Source organism: Pteropus medius, unplaced genomic scaffold (genome assembly GCF_902729225.1).
Source record: "Pteropus medius unplaced genomic scaffold, Ma_sr-lr_union100, whole genome shotgun sequence".
Classification (NCBI taxonomy): domain Eukaryota; kingdom Metazoa; phylum Chordata; class Mammalia; order Chiroptera; family Pteropodidae; genus Pteropus; species Pteropus medius.
In genome coordinates this window covers 6,081,289-6,103,802 of record NW_024344240.1, presented here as the reverse complement: position 1 = coordinate 6,103,802, position 22,514 = coordinate 6,081,289, and the positions used below count along the sequence as shown (strand labels likewise).

The 22,514-nt window shown below is 41.3% G+C and overlaps 1 protein-coding gene across 1 annotated transcript; it reads right to left on the bottom strand.

Annotated features, from left to right (window-relative positions):
• Positions 1–310: 310 nt before the first annotated feature.
• LOC120607397 (epidermal retinol dehydrogenase 2-like) lies at positions 311–11,976 on the bottom strand. The gene is given in 7 exon segments (XM_039869308.1): positions 311–404; positions 2,882–3,007; positions 4,972–5,039; positions 5,041–5,117; positions 6,772–6,871; positions 8,804–8,935; positions 11,644–11,976. Coding segments are annotated over 7 exon segments (930 nt in total).
• Between the last annotated feature and the right edge of the window lie 10,538 nt (positions 11,977–22,514).

The following is a 22,514-nucleotide window of genomic DNA, read 5'->3' as shown; positions in this document are numbered from 1 at the left end:
GCCCCCTGCTCCATTTGAGCCACCTCCCCAATGACCAGTGGGAAGGGCAATCCATGAGACAGAGGATTCTCTCTCTCTCTCACATCTGTTGCAAGCAGACATGACAAAAACAGGCTGTTTTTATTAATTAAAAAACTCGACAAAAAAGCAGATTGCAACATTATTTTCAGATTGAAAATATTAATCCAGATAGCAGAATAAGAATACTCATTGTCTCCAGATATATTCTATCAGACAAAAATCCTTTTATTCACTGAAATAAGCACTGTGTAATGGTTCGTATCAGTTGACATCGGCCATACAGTGCTCTTCAGTCCTTCTTCTTTCGGCCAAGGAAGCCATTCACTACATCGAAGGCACCTGTATATTCGACCAAGAGCAGTATCATCTTGAGGGGCATGAAACTAAAGAGAACACAAGAGAAAACTTTCTTGGTTATTATTATCATGAAAACATCTTTACTAGCCCAGCTGAAAAGCAGTGCCACTGACTTGTAGATGAAGTTACACGTGCACACCTTAATGTGCATACCTCAGGGTCACCTGGGCTTGTCCACTCTGTGGGAGGACACCAGCCCAGGGCTTCTATATCTCTCCTTGCTTCATTTGTTATTCAACTCTCTTCTCACCTCTGTTTCCAAAGCTTCACTACACTGTGTAATGATTGATAGGAAGCAGTGAAATCTTGTGGAGTTGGTTGAGCTTGGCTTGAAACCTAGCTCTGTTATTTACAATGTCATCTCAGGCAAGTTATTTAGCTCACGAGCCTCAGTTTCTTCCAGTGTAAAATGAGGTCATCAATTTCTTTCTGGGACTACCTTGAGGAAGAGATGTGATAGTTCCTCAGACCTTTGGCGAGACCGAACTAAGACTGTTCATCTTCTCTATGCCCACTCGCCCCTCCTGACAGAGCACTGACCCCTTTGATTCTGACATTCACACTGCAGAGCAAGGAGAGGCACAGTAAGCAGAGCAGGCACAGCAAACCTGAGACTTGTCCTAAGGGTGGGGTAAAGCAAAGGACCCTGTGCTTGCTGTCCCTCTAGAGGCACTCCAAGTTATTCGGGTGGTTCCTGCCCACCCCAGCTTCAGGTCTCTGGTAAATGCTACCTTCTACATGAGACCTCCCCAGAGCACCATACTGAAAATTAAATCTCAACTTGCACCTCTCTACCTCTCACTCTGCCATTTCCTTTTCCCACTCTATATTTCTTTGTTGCACTTATGACCACCCAGCATACTTTTTTGTTTTTTATGTTTCTTCTAACCGCCCCCCACCTCCCTACCAAGGAAGATAATTTCCATAAGGGCAGAGACTCTTGTCTCTCTTGCTCTTGGCTGTAAGCCCTGATCCTAGGATGGTCAGCAATGCATGGCACATGCCAGGCACTCTCTAATGTTTGTTGAATGAATATTTGAAGGAGCGTATTTTGTGATTTCCTTCATTGAACTTCACGTTTCCAAAGCCTTCTCAAAAATTATGTGGAACTCTCTCAATCTGGGGTCCAGAACTAATATCTTATAACAGTAAATATAAATGCTATAATTATTTTAAAAATTAGAAAAATTAAATCCCGTGTTCCTTACAACTGGCATTACTATCCTATAAACCCTCTTTTAGGCAACAATAGCCACTGTACTGTAAGCGCGCACACTGCCCAATAAACAGTGCATTACATTCACTTATTTACAAACTGTAACAAGCATAAATGAGGAAATTGGGCTCGGAGAATAAGGGTCATGCTAAGACTCACAGATTTAGTAAACAGCAGGCTCATAACCCCAGATTTCAAACTCCTTCACCATGCCCCACGTGGCCTGTTAGCTGTATGAGTCAGCGCCCCTGTGCTAGGTGAAGCCTGGAGAAGTGAAGGGATGTGAGAATGATTTTGGTTCACTGCACAAAGTAGATACAACTAGGTAAAGAGAAAAGACATTTGCTTATGCAGGAAAGGCAATGGCTTCTAGCCATGCGGTGGACGAGAGGCATGAGATCTATGTTCAAACAACTGAAGAATTGTAGAATTGTTGTCATCAAGAGGAATGAAATTACTTGTAGTGCTAGAGGGCCAACCTAGAACCAATAGCTGGAAGTTAAAACAAGACAGATTTCAACTCAGTGGAGGGGAGTGGTTCAAAAATGGAAGATGCTTCCTTGCAAAGTGGAAACTCTTATGAAGGGGAAATAAACCTAGATGACCTGTTATAGTGGGAATCAGCAGGTGCTTCAGCAACCTGGCATTGCCATTCCTGTAACTGGGTCAAATGTTTATAAACAGCAGCCAGTGTCTCTCAGCATGGAAACTCAATGGAGAACAGGGAAGGGTGGGCAAAGATACTCTCTTGTACTTTTAAGAGGTGGTTATATTTTCAGTCCTTTCCCCCAAATTCTTTGACCACCTTATAGTGCAAATTTATCTTCTATTGTCAGTTTTACCTTCTACATGAGACCTCCGCAGAGCACCATACTGAAAATATTTGGTTTCTTAAATATTTGGTTTACCGTCTGGCCTTGACTTTGTGCCCTGTACTCCAAGAAACATAGACACAATAGCTATTCCAACGTGACTATTCTATGCTGAGCATATGAAAATGTATCTCTCCTAAAAAAATAATTTTTATTTGTCCACAGATTATTCAGCAGATCTGCTTCTTTTTGACAATAATGCAAAAAATACTAGGATGGCTGGAAGGATCCAACTCCATTTTCTAGACCCCTGGGAGGCACCGCAACTATGCAAATTTGAAATTGTGTCAGCAAATGGGCACAAGGAAGGTATCAAAATTCACTCATTTAACAGCTATTTTTTGTGGCTTCTCCTGGTAGGCTTTGGAATAAGTTGTTGATTGGCACATTGGAGAACAGAAGCTGATATTATTACCTTTTTAATAACATCATGATGTAGATGGACCTTGGCATATACAAGTACAGTTTTTCTTGCAGGACAGCATCTACTATTTTTCTGACTGCATATTCTGTTTCCAGAATTGGTAACAGAGAAGGACAGCTAGAAGATGAAAAGAAAATTTAAGAAATAAAAACAATTCTTACAAATTAGGGATAAAAAGTTCGCAAGACATTGTCATTTATCTGCTTCTTTCCCTTCCATTTGATCTATTTCCATATTCTCTTATTATCGACACGGTAATAACTAGAATTTGAAATAGAAAATGATTCTAATTAATACACTGATGTTATAATATGCATACATGTGAAACCATATTAAACAAATGGTCTAAATATTGTAAAGCAAATCTTTAAAAACGAACTGCCTGTTATTTTCATACAATGTGGAATTGGGTGCTTTGCCCCTTCCATAAATTCCAGTCCTTTTGTGGAATCGGGGAAGAGGGTAGAACAGAGTTGGTTGGCAGAAAAGGAATGTGACCAGGAGAGCTGAGGAGATGGATGAGCAGACCAGGCTACAGGCTGGCTACGAGCGGACACAGTCTTAATAAAACATTCGTATTAAACCCAGTATCCTAACACAAACACATTTGAGTAGAGAAGAAATTCTGAAACCATTTATAAATTAGTCTAAATTATAGTAAAATATCTTTTCAAATAAGTTTAAAAAACAGATAGAACATAAGAGCGGGGAAGAAGGAGTAAGTAGGCATAAAAGTGGTCAGATGTTTGGTGACGGAAGGAAATCTAGCTATGGGTGGTGAACGTACAACGCAATGCACATACGACACACTGTCGATTTGTACATTTGAAACTTATTGGATTTTGTTGATCAATGTCACCCCGATAATTTTTAATAAAAAAACCAGAACAAAATAAAATAGATGGCTGATCATTTTTAAAAATGTAGTTTTTTTTTAGTGGGAGAAGATATTTGCCTATGCTATATCTGACAAGGGGTTATTATTAAAAATGTATAAAGAACTCATACAAAATATAGGGGGTGGGGGAAGGTGAAGTGGGTAAAGGGGATCAAATATCTGGTAGCTGAAGGAAACTGGACTTTGAGGGGTAATCACACAATAGAATATACAGATGTCACATTATAATGTACGCCTGAAATTTATATAATTGTATTAGTTACCTCAATACATTTAATTTTTAAAAAGTTAAAAAAAAAGGACTCATACAACTCAACAACAAAAAAACAAACAATTCAATTAAAAAATGGGCAGAAGATCTAAATAGGTATTTCTCCAAAGAAGACATACAGAAAGCCAACAGACATATGAAAAGATGCTCGAGGTCACCAATCATCAGAGAAATGAAAATTAAAACCACAATGAGATATCAGCTCACACCTGTCAGATTGGCTATCATCAATAAATCAAAAAACAACAAATGTTGGTGAGGATGTGGAGGAAAGGGAACCCTCGTACGCTGTTGGTGGGATTGCAAATTGGTACAGCCATGTGGAAAACAGTTTGGAGGTTCCTCAAAAAATTAAAGATAGAACTGCCTTTTGACCCAGCAATGGCACTTCTCGATATTTATCCAAAGAAAACCAAAGCACTAGTTCTTCAAGATCTATGCACCCTTATGTTCACAGCAGTGCTATTCATAATAGCCAAGATACGGAAACAAGCTAAGTGTTCATCAATAGACGATTGGATAAAGAAGTTATGGTATATGTATACAATGGAATATTACTCAGCTATTAAAAAAATAAAATCTTACCATTTGCAATGGCATGGATGTACCTAGAGGGTATTATGCTGAGTGAAATAAATCAGAGAGAGAAAGATAAATACCACATGATTTCACTTACATGCGGAATCTAAGGAGCAAAAGAAATGGACAAACTAAGTGAAAACAGACTCAAGGATACAGAGAACAAACTGGTGACTGCCAGTGGGGAGGAGGATCAGGGGGCTGGGTGAAAAAGGGTAAGGAATGAAGAAGTGCAAATTAGTAGACACAAATGTCACAGGGATTTAGAGTATTAGAGCATAGCATAGGGGATTAAAAAAATGTAGCGCCTTTGAAACCAAAGGACATACTTACTTGGTAGTACAACCTTCAAACACTCCAGTTTTTATTAAAAATGGGCACACGATAGTGGTTTTGATCCCCCTTTTTTTTCTGGGCAAATGTTTCTGCAAATATAGATTCAGCAAATCTAAAGTCTACAAATTTACTTGCACAATAATCTGAAAAAGACAAACAACGTTAATGTATGTTCTGAAGTTTTAAAAATGGCATTACATTAAGGTTTCTTTGTAACAGAGTGGGATAACAACTTCAGTTATTTCTTTGTGATCCTGGTCTACTGCCACTGGAAGAAGGGAGGAGTGAGCGGACAGGGACACGGTCACATAAAGGTCAGTTGGTAATGACCTAGTGGACACTAAGGGAAGCAGGGCTGGACTCCACCGTGGTAATGAATGCCAGATACTGTGCTAGCTGTTAGATGTGTGTCCAGTCCCAGAGAACTTCAGCCCAATCAGGGCAGGAAGACACAAAAAAGAAACAAAATAATAAGTGACACAGAAGTCTAGGCAAGAGAGGTCAGTGTGGGTCATGATACTCAGACTGAGTTTTCTTCCAATGACCACTCTTTCTTCCACTTCAGTAGTTTCATCCTCAACCTCTTAAATATCTTGAAAACACAGGGGGAGTAGAAAGTGGCATTTCTGTCAGTTTTGAGATTTCTGTCTCAATCACACTTACTTCCAGTAAACACCTAAATATCTGATTTGCTGAATGGAGAATTTTGGAGTATAAAAGGCATTTAGGTGGATTTCTACTCCCTTTTGCCTCTCACAGTCAAAGAGATATACTTACTTGTTCTATTGAGAAGCAGCTACTACAACTGGCAAGAACCAGGCTACAGGTGCCAGGCTCAGGGCTATCAGGCCCCACTGCTGCCCGAGACGTGAGTAGGGAGGGCAGAGGGGTCCTCAGCAGCTTTTAGGATCATGTGCTATTTGATACAGGTGTAGTACTGAGAGCCCCTCAACCTCTGAGATTAGCTTGAGCAGATATGGCCCAGGACCAGGCAGATGTGTATAGACTGGTAATATTTTGGGTGACTGGTGGTTCTGAAAACCTTATCTACACAACTGAGACAAACTGTGCTTAGACTAGCACTGTTAATCTAATGATGCTGTTCAGCTCAAAAGCACTAGGAAGTGCCCAACAGGCAAACTGGCCTGTGCTGTCCTGGTGTCGCCGCTGGGGTTTCCGACGCATGTGTCTCAGGGATCTGTGTAAACCAGTACACACAAGATTTCTGCTCCTCTTAGAGCCAGCTCCCCAGTCGGGCCACCTTCACCGAGGATCTCTTTGCCCCCTCCCCTCTGTTAAAGCCAAGTCAGCTGCCCAGGAGATGAAAATGACTACTTCCTGTAAGTCTTCCAACCAGTAGGAAAAGCAAAGAGGTGACACTTAGGTTTCTTGGGGTGGAGAAACTTTCTCCAATCTGATAGCTGGGGGAGACCCATAATGGAAACGTCAGAAGGCAGAGTGGTCCCCCTTACCATCCTGATAACCACGCCAGGCGAATTTGGGGAGATGGTGACTATGCTACTCACATGTGTAAAAACATTTATCAGTAAGGCCTCTCTCTCTTTTTTTAAACCCATGGGATTTGTAAGGCCTAATGATTCCAAAGTACATAGTTTAGTATATCTGACAGGCAGTTTTGGTGTACATGATGTGCTCAGCTACTTCCCTTATTGAATATACTTCTTAATTTGTTATCTTTATTATTAGTGCATCGAGTCAATGCTGATTACTCAGAGCTACTATGTAAGTTAAAGTTAGGAAAAATTGTGTAGTTATGAAATATTCCATTTGTCTTACCTGCCAGTCTATTTACTCCAATTAATCCAGCTATACTTGAAATGCAAACCAAATGTCCATGGTCACTTGCGAGCATAGCAGGTAGAAAGGCTTTATAGGTCTAAGAAGAGCAAAGTCAAACTTTAAAAGTTTTATATCATCTTTTATACTTTTTTCAGATGTTTATATGATCATTGTGAGTAAAAACCATTTTTTTCTTAAGCTCATAAAAAATACCCGAAGGCAATGGGATATAAAAACTTAAAACATCTGGAAAGTAATCATCTTAATTTATTTAACTTATTAAACCAATATTTTCCTGATGGCAATTCCAATATTATTAAAAATAATATATTCAGACTTATATTTTGCTCATATTTGCCTTTTAAAAATCACAATTTTAAGACAATAATTGAAACAGTATAGGCCAATCTTAGCTGTTAGCAGCCACAATTCAGAAAGGAAAGAATATGATCATTTAGATTTAAATTGCCTTTTTGCCCTCGTTGGATCATACCTGAATTTCAAATTTTTCTGAATATAGTTCACAGGACATGCTGCAGTTGGCTTCACTTTAAAAGCATCGCTTTGTTTTTAAATTTATCTCTACTTCTTTGCCTAATGGTTTCTTATTTTTATTCCATATCATAAAAGAGAGTCTCTGTTAGGAAAAGGATATGCCCCAGGACCACAAAACACCTTCACCTTTGACATAGGATCTGGAGAAAGAAGGTAAAGGAGAGGGAGATGAGCCTTGTATTCTGCAGAAAAGAATAATTAACCAAATATGAATAGCTGCATTTTTATATGTCACATATTTATATTTCATATTTATTTTCTAATAAGAATAAATATGAGAAAGGGGATCTCTAATAAAAGTCAAACAACCTTAGGCTGCATCACAATGAGTTTCAGAGAAAAACTAACATGGAGAGAGAGATGGAAAATCAAAACAAGCACACCAGGCAGCATCGTAAACAGCACCCTGAGTTCCCACGGTCTGCGATGAGTCACTTCACTTCTCCTTCTAACAAAGGAGAAGAGCATTTAGTACGAGACAACGTAAATCACTTGCAGCAGTTCCTGAAGGAACATGGTGGCCACTTCTGAATCTCTCTATCTTTCTCCTGAAAACTAAAGAGAACATCAAGAATGCCACCAGCACCATTAGATTCTTGGTGAAACTAAGAAACTAAGGGACAGAAAACCTACAAACTCCGAGTAACATTTGAAGGCTGCCTCCGGAGAGCTGGGCAGGGAGCCCATGTGGCGAGGTGTGAGCAGAAGAGAGGGAACCTCAGGTATCCCCAGCAAACATTCACACCCAAAGGGGGAGAGCTGACCCAGGGAAGGACGAGCTGTGAGCAGGGGCTCAGGAACAGGGAGAGGAAGAGCGAGGGGAAGTGCGAGGCGTGAGGAGGCCTGGCATGACCGCTCAAAGCAATGCAACTTCTGAAAGTGGACGCGTCGCCTTGGAAATCAAGGGCTGTGTGTGTCCTTTAAGGTCCACGGCATGTAGTAACCGGGGTTACTGGTAGAAACCTTCTGCTGGTTACGTACTGAATCAGGTGATCACACATCTCGATTGGCCCGCAGCAGACTTGATGAAATCTTGCTTATTAATAATGTCCCCTTTCAACTTTCAAGAGTTCCAGCTTAGGCAAATGATAAGGTCACCCTGGTCATGTTTAGGAGCTATCACTTGCTGTGTAGGCTTGAACAAATCTTTAAACTTTTGTGATGCCTTATCTCATCTAACTGTTTTAAGGATTATTTTATACCTTAATCCTTAGGTATAGGTGGTTAGGATAGAGCCTGGCATTCAAGAAAGTGTACTACCACCATGAGAACGGCGTGGCTTTGTAGGATTCCCTGAGCAGAGGCTCTGGGAGGGGTGGGTTAAGTTGGTTCAGGAGGGGATGACTGGGTAGACCAGGATAAGTCTCAAATTAGAATTTATTTAGAGGCTAATAATATTCTAAGAGAACAAGAGGAAGGTACTCTGAAATGTCAGAGTAGCTTTGTATTTATTATGAGAAGAAAAAATAATTACCCATAAATGTGCTTTAAAATTCATATCGAAAGACTTCTCCATAAGCTCATCTGGGCAGTTGAGGAAGTTTTTGCCTGTTTCAATGCCGGCATTGTTGATTAGGATGGAAACGTCATCAACTTCTTTTTTAACCTGAATTGATTAAGAAGAGCAACGCTAACAATATAATTCTTTATACGATCTAGGTTTATCTCCCCCTCCCCCCGTTTTATACTCCTCTTATCCTTGTTGACTCAGATTGAGTTTATGCAGTCAAAACAAAATATGATTTATTTCCCTTGCTGACTTTACAGTGTATCAGAGATCCAAATCTGATGCTTTTCTTCTCATTTCTTCCCCCTTCTTATGATGGTTCCAACAGCCAATGCTGCATTCCTTCTACAGTTAGAGCTATTCTTATATTCAGTGATTAGTAACTCTTTCCTATGCTATGTACAAGTAGCATATCATTTTAATCAGTGCAATGGGACATACCATTATAGCCATATCACATAAATCAAGACCTAGTACACAGAGACGGGGTGGAGTAAGGAGTGAATGAAGGAAGTATAGTATTCATATCCATGCTTTAAACACAGCATAGCTCATAACCTGTGTTTCCTGTGTTCATCATCTAGCTGGTTTTCTCCTCCCACAAACTTTTAGGCAGGCAAAAAATCTGTGACAGGAGGATCAGAGAAGGCCCTGTTTCCTGCTGTGACACTGACCAGAGTAGATACTCAGTAATTTTTATTTAAAAAATAAAAATTCTTGGTGTGACATTGGAGCCTTCCCCTTGTAGCAGATGTTCCAGTGTTTAAAAATAAGGCAAGACCCTCTACCAGCAAAAAGATTATGATTTGCTTTACAGCCATACTCACTTTACTGTGGTGGTCTGGAACGAAACCTGAATATTTCTGAGTATGCCTGTAATAAAGTTTTTCTTTTTCTTTTTTCTTTTTTTCTGTCATACCAATGTAATCGATTGAAGTATGCCATGCTAAATTGATTCTAATTTGGCTTGTCTAAGGGATCACAGACATTAAATACGTAGTTAGGATACGTTGACATACCACATCAAAGATAAATGATAATTACATAGCTCCAGTCTGGTCTGTGTTTACGACCTCTCATCTAGGATGCCAGGTATCAAGGCTGGACTTTCAATGAGTGATAAGCTATGATCTAGGGACACAAACTTTCAAGGTTATTGGGGTCTCACTGAAGATAAAACACAGTCATACCACTCTGACAATTTTTACCTTGACCATGAGATACTTTTTAAAAATTCTCTGAAAACTTCCCTTTATCTAGAATAAGAAGTGGAAATGTTTGGTTTGTAAGGGTAGGGAATAGTTTGCATCTTTTGAATTCAGAAGAGCATATAATTAATTCTCTCCAAGACCCAGAAGTAAGAAAAGCTAAACTACAGGCACTAGTAATATGCCATGTTTACCATTTTTGAAGCTGAGCATCTTGGGTAGAACTAAATCATGTATATGGGGAAGAGGGAGGTAGTTATTTATGGAGCACCTCGTATTAGCTTGTTCAATATCTCAAGGTGTTAAGTGTTTGAATATGAGACAGTTATTGCTTAAGTGTGTCCAGAGAAGATGACTGTAGTCAGCTTAAGTCAACATGCCAGGTGGTGGGTGTTTCAAGTGCAAAGAGCTGAGTTTGTGAGGTCGGCTGCAGCAGAGACACATCTGCACTTTGCAGGGTGGTCCCAGCATGAGCCCACTGAGCCCATGCCAGCTCGTCAGGTTTGGATGGCCAGAATGTTCTGGGCAGCCTGTGATTGGAGATAGTAGAACCTCTGTGTAAAATGTAAAGACAAACTTAAACAAAAGTTACAAACTCACCAGCCAATGACCTGCCAATCTTTCTGCTAGAAGTGAGGAGGGAGGTAGCGGGGGGTTCAAGTAAGAGACCAGAGGCTGTGTAAGAACTTTCCAACGTGGTTTGGCTGCTTGTCACAGGTTGGTCTGGTTCCACCCTTTTCACTCAATGGGGAACTCTGGGAGCCACAAAAATATGTGGCCCAGGAGAATAATGTGTGGAATACTTGTGCCAATGTGAGGACAGAAATCCTCACGAAGAAAAGGAGGCAGCCATCAGACAAAGTACGTGCCTCTATGAACTAAGAAAACCCTTACCATTGGCTACTGAACTTTGGTTTCCTGAAAGAATTCTTTATATGTTCATCTCTATCATTGTGAAAGGAACGACTGAGGTTAGGAGTCTTAAGGATGAATAAAATATTCTGATTTTCTTATGACAACTTCGGAGAAGTATACACTCAAGTGAAAGGCATTGTTGTATGGTTGGGACTAACTAGATTTAAAATCAAACTTAATATAGGTTTAAATCCTGGCTTAGTCATACACTAGCTCTGGGACCCTGAGCAGGTTATGTAATATCTCTGTTTCAGTTTCTTTATCCTCACCTACCTCTTAAACTGTGACAGGGGCCAGCACAGTTAGTATTGCATGGTGGTTAGAGTCTACACTCCGGAGTCATCAGACTCAAGCCCCAGATGTAGCTTTGCTACTTGTTAGCTCTTTCTTAGATAAGCTACTTATGTGCCCTAAGTCTCAGTTTCCTTATGTGTAAAACAGAGATAATAATGGGCCTTCATTAATAGGATGACACAGTGTGTATAGGGTGATTAGCATGGTGTATTGCATACACTGAGAACTCAAAAATCCTAATTCCTGCTCCCCAATATTTTTTAAATTAAAGGGATGTTAGAGACAGTCAAATCAGCACTGAGAAAGGCAAACAGATAAGCTGTATGTATGTCTAAGTACTTACATAGAGTTCTAACTACCCACAGCAAATAGTAAGCACCCAAAATTTACCTGATCTGCCACTCTATATACTTCTTCCTTTCGACTGCAATCACAGGTATAGGCATAAGCCCTCATGGCTCCAGCGTCTAGAGCCATCTTGCACGTCTCCTCATTCCCCTCCTTGTTGACATCTCAGAGGACAGGCACAGCTCCAAGGTGGGCAAATTTGAGGGCCAAGAGCCTTCCAAGTCCACTTCTAGCACCCATTATGAGTATAATTCCACCAGCAACATTCTTCCGTGGCTTTGGGATTAAGGCAAAAAACAAAATCTCCAGAATGGCAAACACTGTTTTTCCTAAGAAAATGAATAATTCCTTGGCTGGGTTCAGGTTGGGAGCCATATTCTAGCTGACGCCTATAAAGAAAGACAGACTCATGTAAAGACAGGTGCCCATACCCTCTGAGTTTGCTTACTGCAAGGAGCTCATACTTCCTGAAATAGTGAAAGAAACTGAGAAACATGGTTTACATGCGTTTCCTGGTAGAAGACTCTGAACTTAGAATGGGCGGGGGTGTGGGGGTGCGGTTGGGGGTGGAGGTAGGGTACTGTATCTTGGCCAAATCTCATTCATAGCCCCACCCTCAAGCTCGGCACATATCTGCATGCCTGCTTTAGGTAACAGAAAGGTTCATTAACTGAAACTGTAACCACACCCAAATTCAACAAAAAGAAGTTCATTATTTCTCATAGTTCTTCCTAATAATTACTAGACCTGCTTGGCTGATTATTATGTTCAAAGTCTTGACAATATTGTAATGTTTGTGATGCAAAACTGCTACGTCTCTGGTTTTATTTCCGTCTCTTTTTAGGTTTTTTTCTCATCTGCACTGCTGTTCTTGAATTTTGCATCACTATTTAAAATCTGAGATTCAAGAGAAAAGTGTAAAATCCTATTTGCGTAATGTATTTGAAGAAGAGTCATTAGACTTTCTAAACCTTTTCTGATGGATTCACCAACAGCTCTGGATACCCCTTCCCCAGTTCTGGGGCCCTCCGTGCCATATCACTTACCACTTGGCCCTGTGACGACCTTGCCCTTGCCTAGCTGTGACACCTGGGGCAGGCTCTGTAGCCTTTCTGGACCTTGGTTTCCTCATCTGTACTGGTTCTGTGGCATAGGGAGGTTTTGCAGATGAAATAACACTGTATGTTATGTGCTTGACCACAATGCTGGCTCACAGGAAGTCCTTTAAGAATGTTATCATGCTTCTCCAATTCACACCGCTGCTCACCAACAAGGCATCCAACAGGTTTGCTAAATGAATAACGGGCCTCCCATTGGCAAGCTCATACTTTAGTAGAGTGAGTTTATAAGATATTTCACTAACAACCATCTGAGAAAGAAGGGAAGGTCATATTTCCTCCAGGATGAGAAGACATGTCTAGCGGGGGGCACACTGTGCTTGGGGTGGGGAATTTTTCTGAATGAGTGTCCAATTGAGAGGCATAGAAGAGGGCAGGGGGTGTTCTCCATTAAAGAACAGCATGTCTTCACTTATCTTGAAGTTTGGCTGAGAATAGACTAGTTACTATTAATAACTACAAGTGGATTAAGTCACCTACAGGAAGGCTTGGAGCTTGGTCAGACCCTTAGGAAATTGTTATGACCTAAACTCTTGTTTCTTGGCTCATTCTGGAGATGAGGCTGAGGATCAGAAATATGTATGTGGTTTATCCAAGGTCCCTGTGCTAGTTAATGCAGGGCCAGGTGTTCATTTGTCATGGTTATTGAACACAGATGCTGTGCAGGTACATTCTCTGGTCCACTGAGCTAAGGGTCTATTTGAAGAGACAGACATTAAATGAATAAATACATCACTACAAACCATAGTATTATAAAGAAAAATGCAGGGAGCTAGAGAGTAGACCAGAGATCTGATTTAGATTGGGGTCAAGGCAGAGAGCAACAGGACAGATTTGCCGGGAAGTGGCATTTGAGTGGATATCCAAATGGTGAATGGTGAGAAGGAGGGAAATATGGGAGTAGCCTTCCCAGTCGAGGGACAGAAGAGTTTGAGCTTTGAGGCAGGTTTAACTTACATGTCCGGGGCTGTCCAGGGAATAAGAATGCTGGCAGCAGGTGGCCTGGACGTTCTGGTAAAACAGAGTGTTTTCTGCTGAGAAGCACTGGGAGTCACCATGCTTTGGGTGAAATGGCCCTTAAACTCCCTGGCATCTCTGTTCAAATTTAATTTTACAGAGTAGCTTCTGGATGACTGGTCGGGCCTCCCAGGTTCTGCAGGACTTGGAAAGAAGGTGCCCTGCAGGGCGAACAGTGGTATTCAGACTCTCATTGTAAGCACAGGCAGGAGGTGTGTACCTGCAGACCTGCAAGGTTGAGGGTCATACTTCTCACAATAATGTGACACCCTCCCCAGGCAGCAGCCCGGTCACTGCCAACACTCCTTCCATGAGAAGCCCATGCCAGGCCATCCATGTCCATCTTCAGGCACACCACTATGTAAGTCCATGCCAGAAGGATAAAGGTTTACTCTCCTCACGATGCAGGTGGCTAGGAGTCTCACCTCCGACTTGGGGTGACATCAAAGTTCTGAATGGCAGGGGTTCTAGGCTTTGGTACTTCACTGTCTCAATGCGGGCATGACACAAGACCTGGAACAGGTCCATTGTTTATCCCTGTCCTGTCAGATGCTTACTAGGTTCTTAAGATCATGGCATCCTGAGGTCTTCCTCTTTTGGGATTTAGGGTGTCTGCTGGAGACCTGCACACGTAGTGAGGTCTGGAGTTTAAGGTTTGGGTTGGAATTCTGGATCTGCCACTCACTTCTCTCAAACCTTGGAAAAATTATTTCATCTCTTGTGCCTCAGGGAGATGCTACTGATATGTACCAATACCTATGAAATAGGGAGTTAAATGAGTTAATGCAGGTAAAGTATTAAGGAGTGTCATATGGTCGCTACTACTCCATGTCAAACTTTTAAGCACATTGGATAAAAAAAGGTCCTCACTGCCAGGCTCCCCCAGCCCTCTCCGGGATAGGTAGGGGCAAGAGCAGTTGGGCTGTATTTCAAGGCCTGCCAGGTTACATGCCTTGCTAGAACAGTGCCAGGGACACACGACAGCAAAATAAATATCAGGTAGAGCTGACTGGTGTTTCTGCTAGCATGAATTAATGATTCCTGTTTATACCAATGGAAGATGGTTATAGTAAGTAAACTTACATACAAAAATGTAAGGTTTCATTTTAGTGTAAAGACTCTTCCTTAGGAAGTGACAAAGCACGTTAAATTTAATAAGGCTGAAGACTTCTTTGGTGTCTCCATCTCATGGCCTAGTCTCAGTTCAAAAGCTTAACTAATTTAGTGCACTGTAAACAGGTGACATCTCCTTCCCAAGCCAGGGGGCAGCAGCAAGTTGGCCCTGGTAAGGGGAACAGCAGGTAAGGAGCATGGGGGGTATTGGGGGCAATTGGGGTGGTGGGAAGGAAAAGGTAGATGCATTCAGCAGCAGAGCACCTGGCGGAATGGACCGAGGAGGGAGAGAAGACCAGGTAGGCATCTCACTCTTTGCTCCTGGATGGGGAAGGAGTCTAGCCGCTCACTCCCGCGGGGTTCAGGACGTAGTGGCCGCCTGGGCAGTCTGCAGCTCCGGGACGCTGGCTCCTGGAGCTGCCGCTGGGGCTTGCCCCCCAACTCAGCCCTCCGCTCCTGCGTCTCCCACCCCGACTCCCGCGCCCCCTCTGCGCCCGGCCACGCGCTAACGCCCGCGGGCGCGCGGTCCTCGCAAGAGCCGGGTCGCTGTCCGGCCACGGGGCCGCGGGCGCCACTCCTCTTGGAGGTCAGGCCCAGCCCCCGGGCCCGGACCTTGGCAACTCACCCCGGGCACGCTGCGCTCACAGTCCGCAGAGAAGCCGACCTCGTCCGCCACGGGCACCGCATCACTGGCTCGCAGCTGGGCGAGCATCAGTTCTCCCCGGCGCCCGCACGAGACCAAATCCAGACGCGGGCAGACCGCGCCCACGCAAGGAAGGGGGCCGCCGCAGCCCGGGCGCGCCCTGCGGGCTGCACCTCTTTGTTTTTTTCCCGGGCAGCCAGATTTAGAAGCTGGAAATTAGGTCGCGAAGATCCTATGCGCACGCCAAGAGTTTGAACATAAGTACCCCAGGGCGAATAAAAATTCCGATAGCCAGGCTGCTTCCTGATTTCTTAAATCAGAATTTCTGATTTGGAAGGGCGCGGGGGCAGGTAACAGCGCTTAAAACGTTCCCCAGATGTTTCCAAGCACAGCCCCGGGGCTAGGAACCCTCGTGGAGAGAACAAAGAGGAAGCAGGTGCCGGAGGCTATGCGAGAAGCGAGCCAGGTCCTGTCTCTGCAGCCCGCAGTGCCGCGCACAGAAGCGGAGTTCTCCAGCAGCATCTGAGTCTTCCACTTGGGATCAAGGTCAACAGCTTCCTTGGCCCGGTGGTGGTAAGTAGCGTGGGTGGGAGAATGGCGGGGCGGCGGGCGTGGTGCCGGCGGGAGTGCGTGAGGCGCTAGCCAGAGGATCGCGATAAGACTGGTAGGGAGAAGTTTGTTCTAACGAGCTGAGGGTGAGAAAAAAGAAAACGTCCGCAGAGCACTTCGATCTCACCAGTGTATATTGGACATCTCTGTGCACAATGATCCAGAAAATAGAGAAGTGCCACATCTGTCAAAAAGATAAAAATCACCTAACATTCGCTAATCATCTAATATAAGCATGTCACCACTGAATGCTGGCAATAGAGGGTGGAGTTTGAGAGATGACATAAGGAGCTAAATTATGGGGTGTTGAAGGAAAAATAGGGAGTCAGGACAAGATTGCATTTTGAATTCATCCAGGATTAGGTAGGATGTGCCAATCCTGGGACAGACTTTGGTGTGTGAGGACCGCACATTTGTTCTTTATTTGGCTGTGAGAAGAAACAGGTTGTATAAGCCTGGAAAAGTACGTGCAGGCGAGAGCCTTGAATGCCATTTCAATGTTTAGGAGGTTACTTGTATTCTGTAGGCAGTGGCGAGCTGTAGTGAGTTGTGGAAAGTGTTTGAGTGGCTGTGCTGTTGCAAGGTGGATGGGGCAGGTGTGTGTACACTGGTTTCAGGTCGGCCCTCATTACCCAGGGACATGTGTTGTGCAGGACTCTGTGCATGGCTCTGGGGGACTGCAGAACTTTTTGGGGGCAGGGGAAGACACATTTTGAACTGCACACGTGCGGATGATACACATGCACCCCAGGTGCCCATGGGCATATGAGGGGCACCTAGCCCACCGGATGAGAAGAGGTAGCTGGGCTAAAAGAGCCTTCTAGATTTTGGAGACAGAATGGGCCAAGGTGTAGAGGTGAGCAACACCTGGGCATGAGAGTGACTAAGGCACAGAAAAGTTGGGTGATGGACTTCGAGTTGTATAATCTGTCTGTACGAGTAGGTGGACATTGGAAAACACCGACCTTATGTCATCTTCATGGTTTCCCTGAGCAAAATCCTTGGCAGTCACTGGTTTCCTGGTGAGAAGTTCAGAGTAGACATCAAGGAGGAATTTCGAGCGTTAGTAAAAATCTCATTAAAACAAATTTGAATGCCAGACAGTGGGGGTCGCACTGATGACATAATTAAGAGAACTAGAGGTTCTGCTGTTTGGACAAGGCCCAACTTTGACTTGACTTGGAGGAAACTCAGTGGATTGACCATAATCCTGAAAGCTTTGTGGCAAAGGCTAAAAACAGACAATTTATGATGGAAGATGCAGAATGGGCTAATGAATGTGTGAAAAAAATGCTCTCATTTCATTCTTAGTTGGAGAAATGCATAGTAGAACATTTCTTGCCTTCCAAATTGACAAATGTTAAGAGAAGGAGACTGTCCTGTGTTACACATTTCTGGAGAGCATGTCTGTATTAGAAGGGGGTATGCCCTCTCACCCAATTCCTCCGATGGGACTTTACCTTTACAAAATAATTAGGTATCCTTTTTTGACTTCAAGAAGAGGAACTGTTCACCAGGAGACTTTTGCCTATGTTGAATCATGGGTCTGTATTATACTTTCTAGAAATATGTATATTAATAAAAAAATAAATTGATCTAAGAAATTTGTGCCAATGGAGTGCTCTATAGCCATTTTTTATAAAATTATGTTTTTCAAGGGTATAGGAAAATACTCTTCACATAATGTGAATTTAAAAAGGATAAACAAGTCTATATTATATAATTCTACATTTCTATGAAAATCGTATTTATATGCATCAGAAATGCATATAATTGAAGTCACCAACATCTTAGCATTTTTTTATTATTATTATTGAATAGTGGAATTTTGGTTGATTTTATTTTTTATGTCTTTTTGTATTTTTCAAATTTTTCATTATGTGAAAATTTTTTTATAATAAAATGTTTTTTAGAACATACAAACACATTACCATTCAGGATGGCAGACTGAACGTGTGCATTCATATCCTGTTTTCTTTCAAAATTCTATTGAAATGAAAGGGAAGATATAAAAATGTGAATGAAAACGTAATAGTGCTAGAAAGAAAGGCACTACCAATGAGGACAGACTAGAAGTTGGTAAGCAGATGGATCCCATTTCAAGAAACCAGAGCGAAGGATACCTTAACCCAAAACACACCCAGGAAGGCACTGCAGAAATGAGCCATTCTCCCCAACAGAAACCAGGAGTAATTCCAATTCAGCAAACAAACACGAAGAGTGGAAATAGGACACGACATAAAAAAAAAAAACGAAACAATAAAGGATGGAAATAAAATATAGGAAAAGGATTTCATAATTTGGAGCTAGGCAAAGAACCCCACCCGGCCCCTGGAAACCATCAATTATTCATTAAGCAAAGTGATGAGCAACAAACTTGAATAAAATATTTTCACATAAGGAATCGAAATTGATAATTAGCTATAATTTGTGGCATTTCTATAAACCAGGAGGAAAAACAGGTAAAGAAATGCACAGGCAATTCATAGGCAAATAAATAAAAATGACTGAAAATATCAGAAAAGATACTAAATTTCACTGGTATTCGGGAAGAGGCAAATTAATAGAAAGAATATCCCTGTTTTTCCCATCCATTGACATTGTGATATTAAAAAGTTAGATGCAAATCAGGAGTGGTGAGAGTTTGGAACACAGGCATTCTCGAGCATCGCGAGTGGGAGTGTAATTTGGTATATCCTTATGGGAGGCGGTGGGCTGTAGGATTTGATCATAGGAATATTGACACTTGAGCAGAAAGAATTCTCATAGGAGCTTTTTTTGCAATAGCAGAAAAAACCTTCTTAAATGTACATCAATTTCATCAATTGTGGTGTAGTCATGTAATAGAATTTTTATGAAACTGACGAGAGAAACGAATTTAGAATATTTGCTGGCAGAGACACATTTCCAGGGCGTAAGCGAAAAAAAGTACAGAATTACTTCATTGAAGTTAAGTTTATGATATATTGTTTATGAGTGTGTATGTGTGTGTAAAACAGATGGAAATGCATAGAGGGATAGAAAGATACACAACAAACTGTTCACAGTGGTTATCCCTAAAGGGGAACGAAATAATATATGTTTCTGTATTATTAGACTTTTTACAAATGTCACACTTTATTTTATAATATTAAAAACCAAAATAATGATTAAAATGTACATACTTCCTGTTTGAAACACTCATTTTAAGAACATATTGTCTTTGGGGATTACTTTGTAAAACAGTGGAAGAAGTCTCGTCTCCAGATGACACATTCAAAATATATTAGGTTTACCAAAATGTATTATTTTGGCATACTGTCTTGATTTTGGTAGATTATAAAACTGTCAGAGAACAGAATTAACTTAAAGTCAGGTTTGTTTATTCCATGGTGAGAGGAAAGCCGTATTAGCTGGAACAGAAGTAGGAAACTCATGTGAAAGTGTAAGAAGAACAATACGTATGAATAAGTTATGCAGAATCGAAGGAGGCAAGCAACATTCCTGCTGCCATCTCCTTGGGGAAAGTTAATTGTATACCAAATAAACTCAAAAGAGTCGGAAATCTAAGACTCTGGGGAGTCGGTGATAGGACCTGGCACATGACGGGAATTCCTGTGTACCACGTGTCTCAGGAGGGCTGGTCACACAGCCTAACACTCCCCATTCCATCTCTCATGGAATAAGACAAAAAGATGTGTTGTTATAAGTCTGTTTTTCTCCTTTTTTGATTTCAAAATTATTATCGCCTCTAACAAACTTTTTTTTCTTTCTGAGTAATCATAGTACGAGTGGCATGGTAATGAGATTATGCAGATTTGACCTGGTTTGTTATACCAAGGTCGCTTAGATAATGTTGAAAGACAGTTCAAACACAGCTAGTATTTATAGCACAGATTAAGTTTTCTCCTCTTTTCATTTTGCCTTTCTCTTTTATAGATTTATTTTCCCCTTCGATTCTGTCTTTGTTTAGTGGAAATATTGCTAGTGAAGGGCATTAACTGTCTGTATTAGAGAAAAAGTTGTTGGTGGATATGTGATCAGCGAGACAGGCAATCTGGCCCCCACCCTCTCCCTGAAAGCTTTATTGAGGTGTAATTTACATGCCATAAAATTCACCCATTTTAAGCGTACAGTTTGAATTTTAGTGAATTTACACAGTAAATTTTCATATGTAAATTTATTAAATTTATCACCTAGGTGAGTTCTAATGGGAGATTTTAAACCGACTATTTGGCTGGATTTATTGGGGAGTGCAGGTAACACAGATGTTATACGCGCTGGTCCCAGACACATTGTCTCTCTCTAGGGCACACCCCTTTCTCCTCAGTTCCACCAGGCAGCGTAACCTTTCTGGGATTCTGCATTCACGTGGCTGTTCCCCAGTCCACCTTCCTGGCATTTACAGGCCTCATGTTTTTGTCTGTTCTCCCCAGTGTACGAGCACCTACAATAGCCAAATCCATCTCCCTCCCCTGCCTCCTGATGACCACCAGTGCAAGATTTTTACTTTCTTATTATTTATCTCCTTTAATAAACAGTTCTACCAATTATTTTAAAAGGATAAAAAAAGACTTTTATCCAGAATTTTTAGATCTATACTAGAAAACTTTCACTGGACATCAAGTCCCCCGTATAACCAGAAATGGAAGCTGTCATATTCATCCTTAAAAGCATTTTTTTTTTTTTAATTTCGATATAATAAAGTAGACCCTTCCTCCCACCCCCTCATCCATGTTTTTCTTTTCTGAGGTTTCCAAGTATCTTCAGTCAACTATGGTTTGAAAATATTAAGTGGAAAATTCCAGAAATAAACAATTCATAAGTTTTAAATTGTGGGTTGTTCTGAGTAGCGGTGATGAAATCTCCAGTTGTTTGCTCCGTCCTGCCCTGAATGTGACTCATCCATGTGTTCAGTGTCTCCACCCTGACGACACACCCTACCCGGTACTCACTTAGTGATCATCTGGGTTATCAGAACCACTGTCTCAGTATCGCAGTGCTTGTGTTCAAGTCACCCTCATTTTACTTAAAAATGGCCTCAAAGCTCAACAGCAGTGATGCTGGCAATTCAGATATGCCAAAGAGAAGCCATAGTACTTCCTCTAAGTAGAAAAGTGAAAATTCTGGATGTAATAAAGCATTTTATCATCTCACATCATCACAAGATGGAAGAGTACGGTACAGTAAGATTTTGGGAGAGAGAGAGACCACATTTACGTAACTTTTATTACAGTTTGTTACAATTCTATTTTATTATTAGTTGTTACTCTCTTACTGTCCCTAAATTTATAAATTAAACTTTATCATAGGAATGCGTGTATAGGAAAAAACATAATATATCTAGGGTGTGGTACTATCTGCGGCTTCAGGCATCCATTGGGGGTCTTGGACCATATTCCTTGTGGAGAGAGGGGACTACTGTATTCAGAATATTTCAGGAGTCTTTGAGTTGGGTGTTTATGAACACTTTCGAGGACATATCCCAAAGAGTGGGATAATATTAAGGGAATTAATTTCCAGGTCTTTAAACTCCATGTGTTTTCTTTCCTAAAACCATGTGCCTGAGTCTAGCCTGTGGTCTGCTCATTTTAATGACATATACAAATTGCTGGGGGGTTTTTCCCCCTCACCTTTCCTTATAATCAACCTTGTCTTTTAGTACAAAAAATGGGCATACTTTTCATCTTTTCTCGACCTTACTCATTTTTAACTCTGGGATGTAAACACTTTCTGGGTAACATTTGGATAACTCAGCAATGGACAGCTTCTGAGGAAGTGATCCACAAGAATGAGGCAGAACTAGCCACAGTGCACAATGCCAAAGCGGGCAGTGCCATTTTCTCATCCATGTGATGGACTCAGAATGAGGCTTCATGCCATCTCTATCTATCCTGGAACCGGAAGTTAGAAGTGAGATTTTTGCACAGGAATATGTACTAACACTCTAAATTTCAAATCAAACTCCGATTGTTTTTCTAATAGTAAGTAAATGTAACTTTGTGTTGACTCATGAGTTTGACATCAAGGACGGGCTCTGTCCTTTACACAGCAGACATTCTCCACCAGTTGAGTGAACTCAATATGCAGCTTCAAGGTTATGATGAAAATGTACTAAAAGTACATGAAATATACAGTATACGGGAAATTCTATCTTTTCAACTACTTACATTTATGATCTTTAAAAATATCGAAAAAGTTATAGATGCCAAAAATTAAAAACCTGTGCGGAGATATATAATTTTGAAAATTGTTCAAAATTCAAACAAGTTTGAAGACCATTGACATATACTAATTTTCTTTTACATTTTTGTATTGCCTTTTTAAATTGCTTTTACAATTACCATTTTATTATTTTAGTAATAGATTTTATAATCAATAGTTATTAGTTTGTAAAACTTTTAAAACCTATTTAATCTAGGTAGAAACAATGG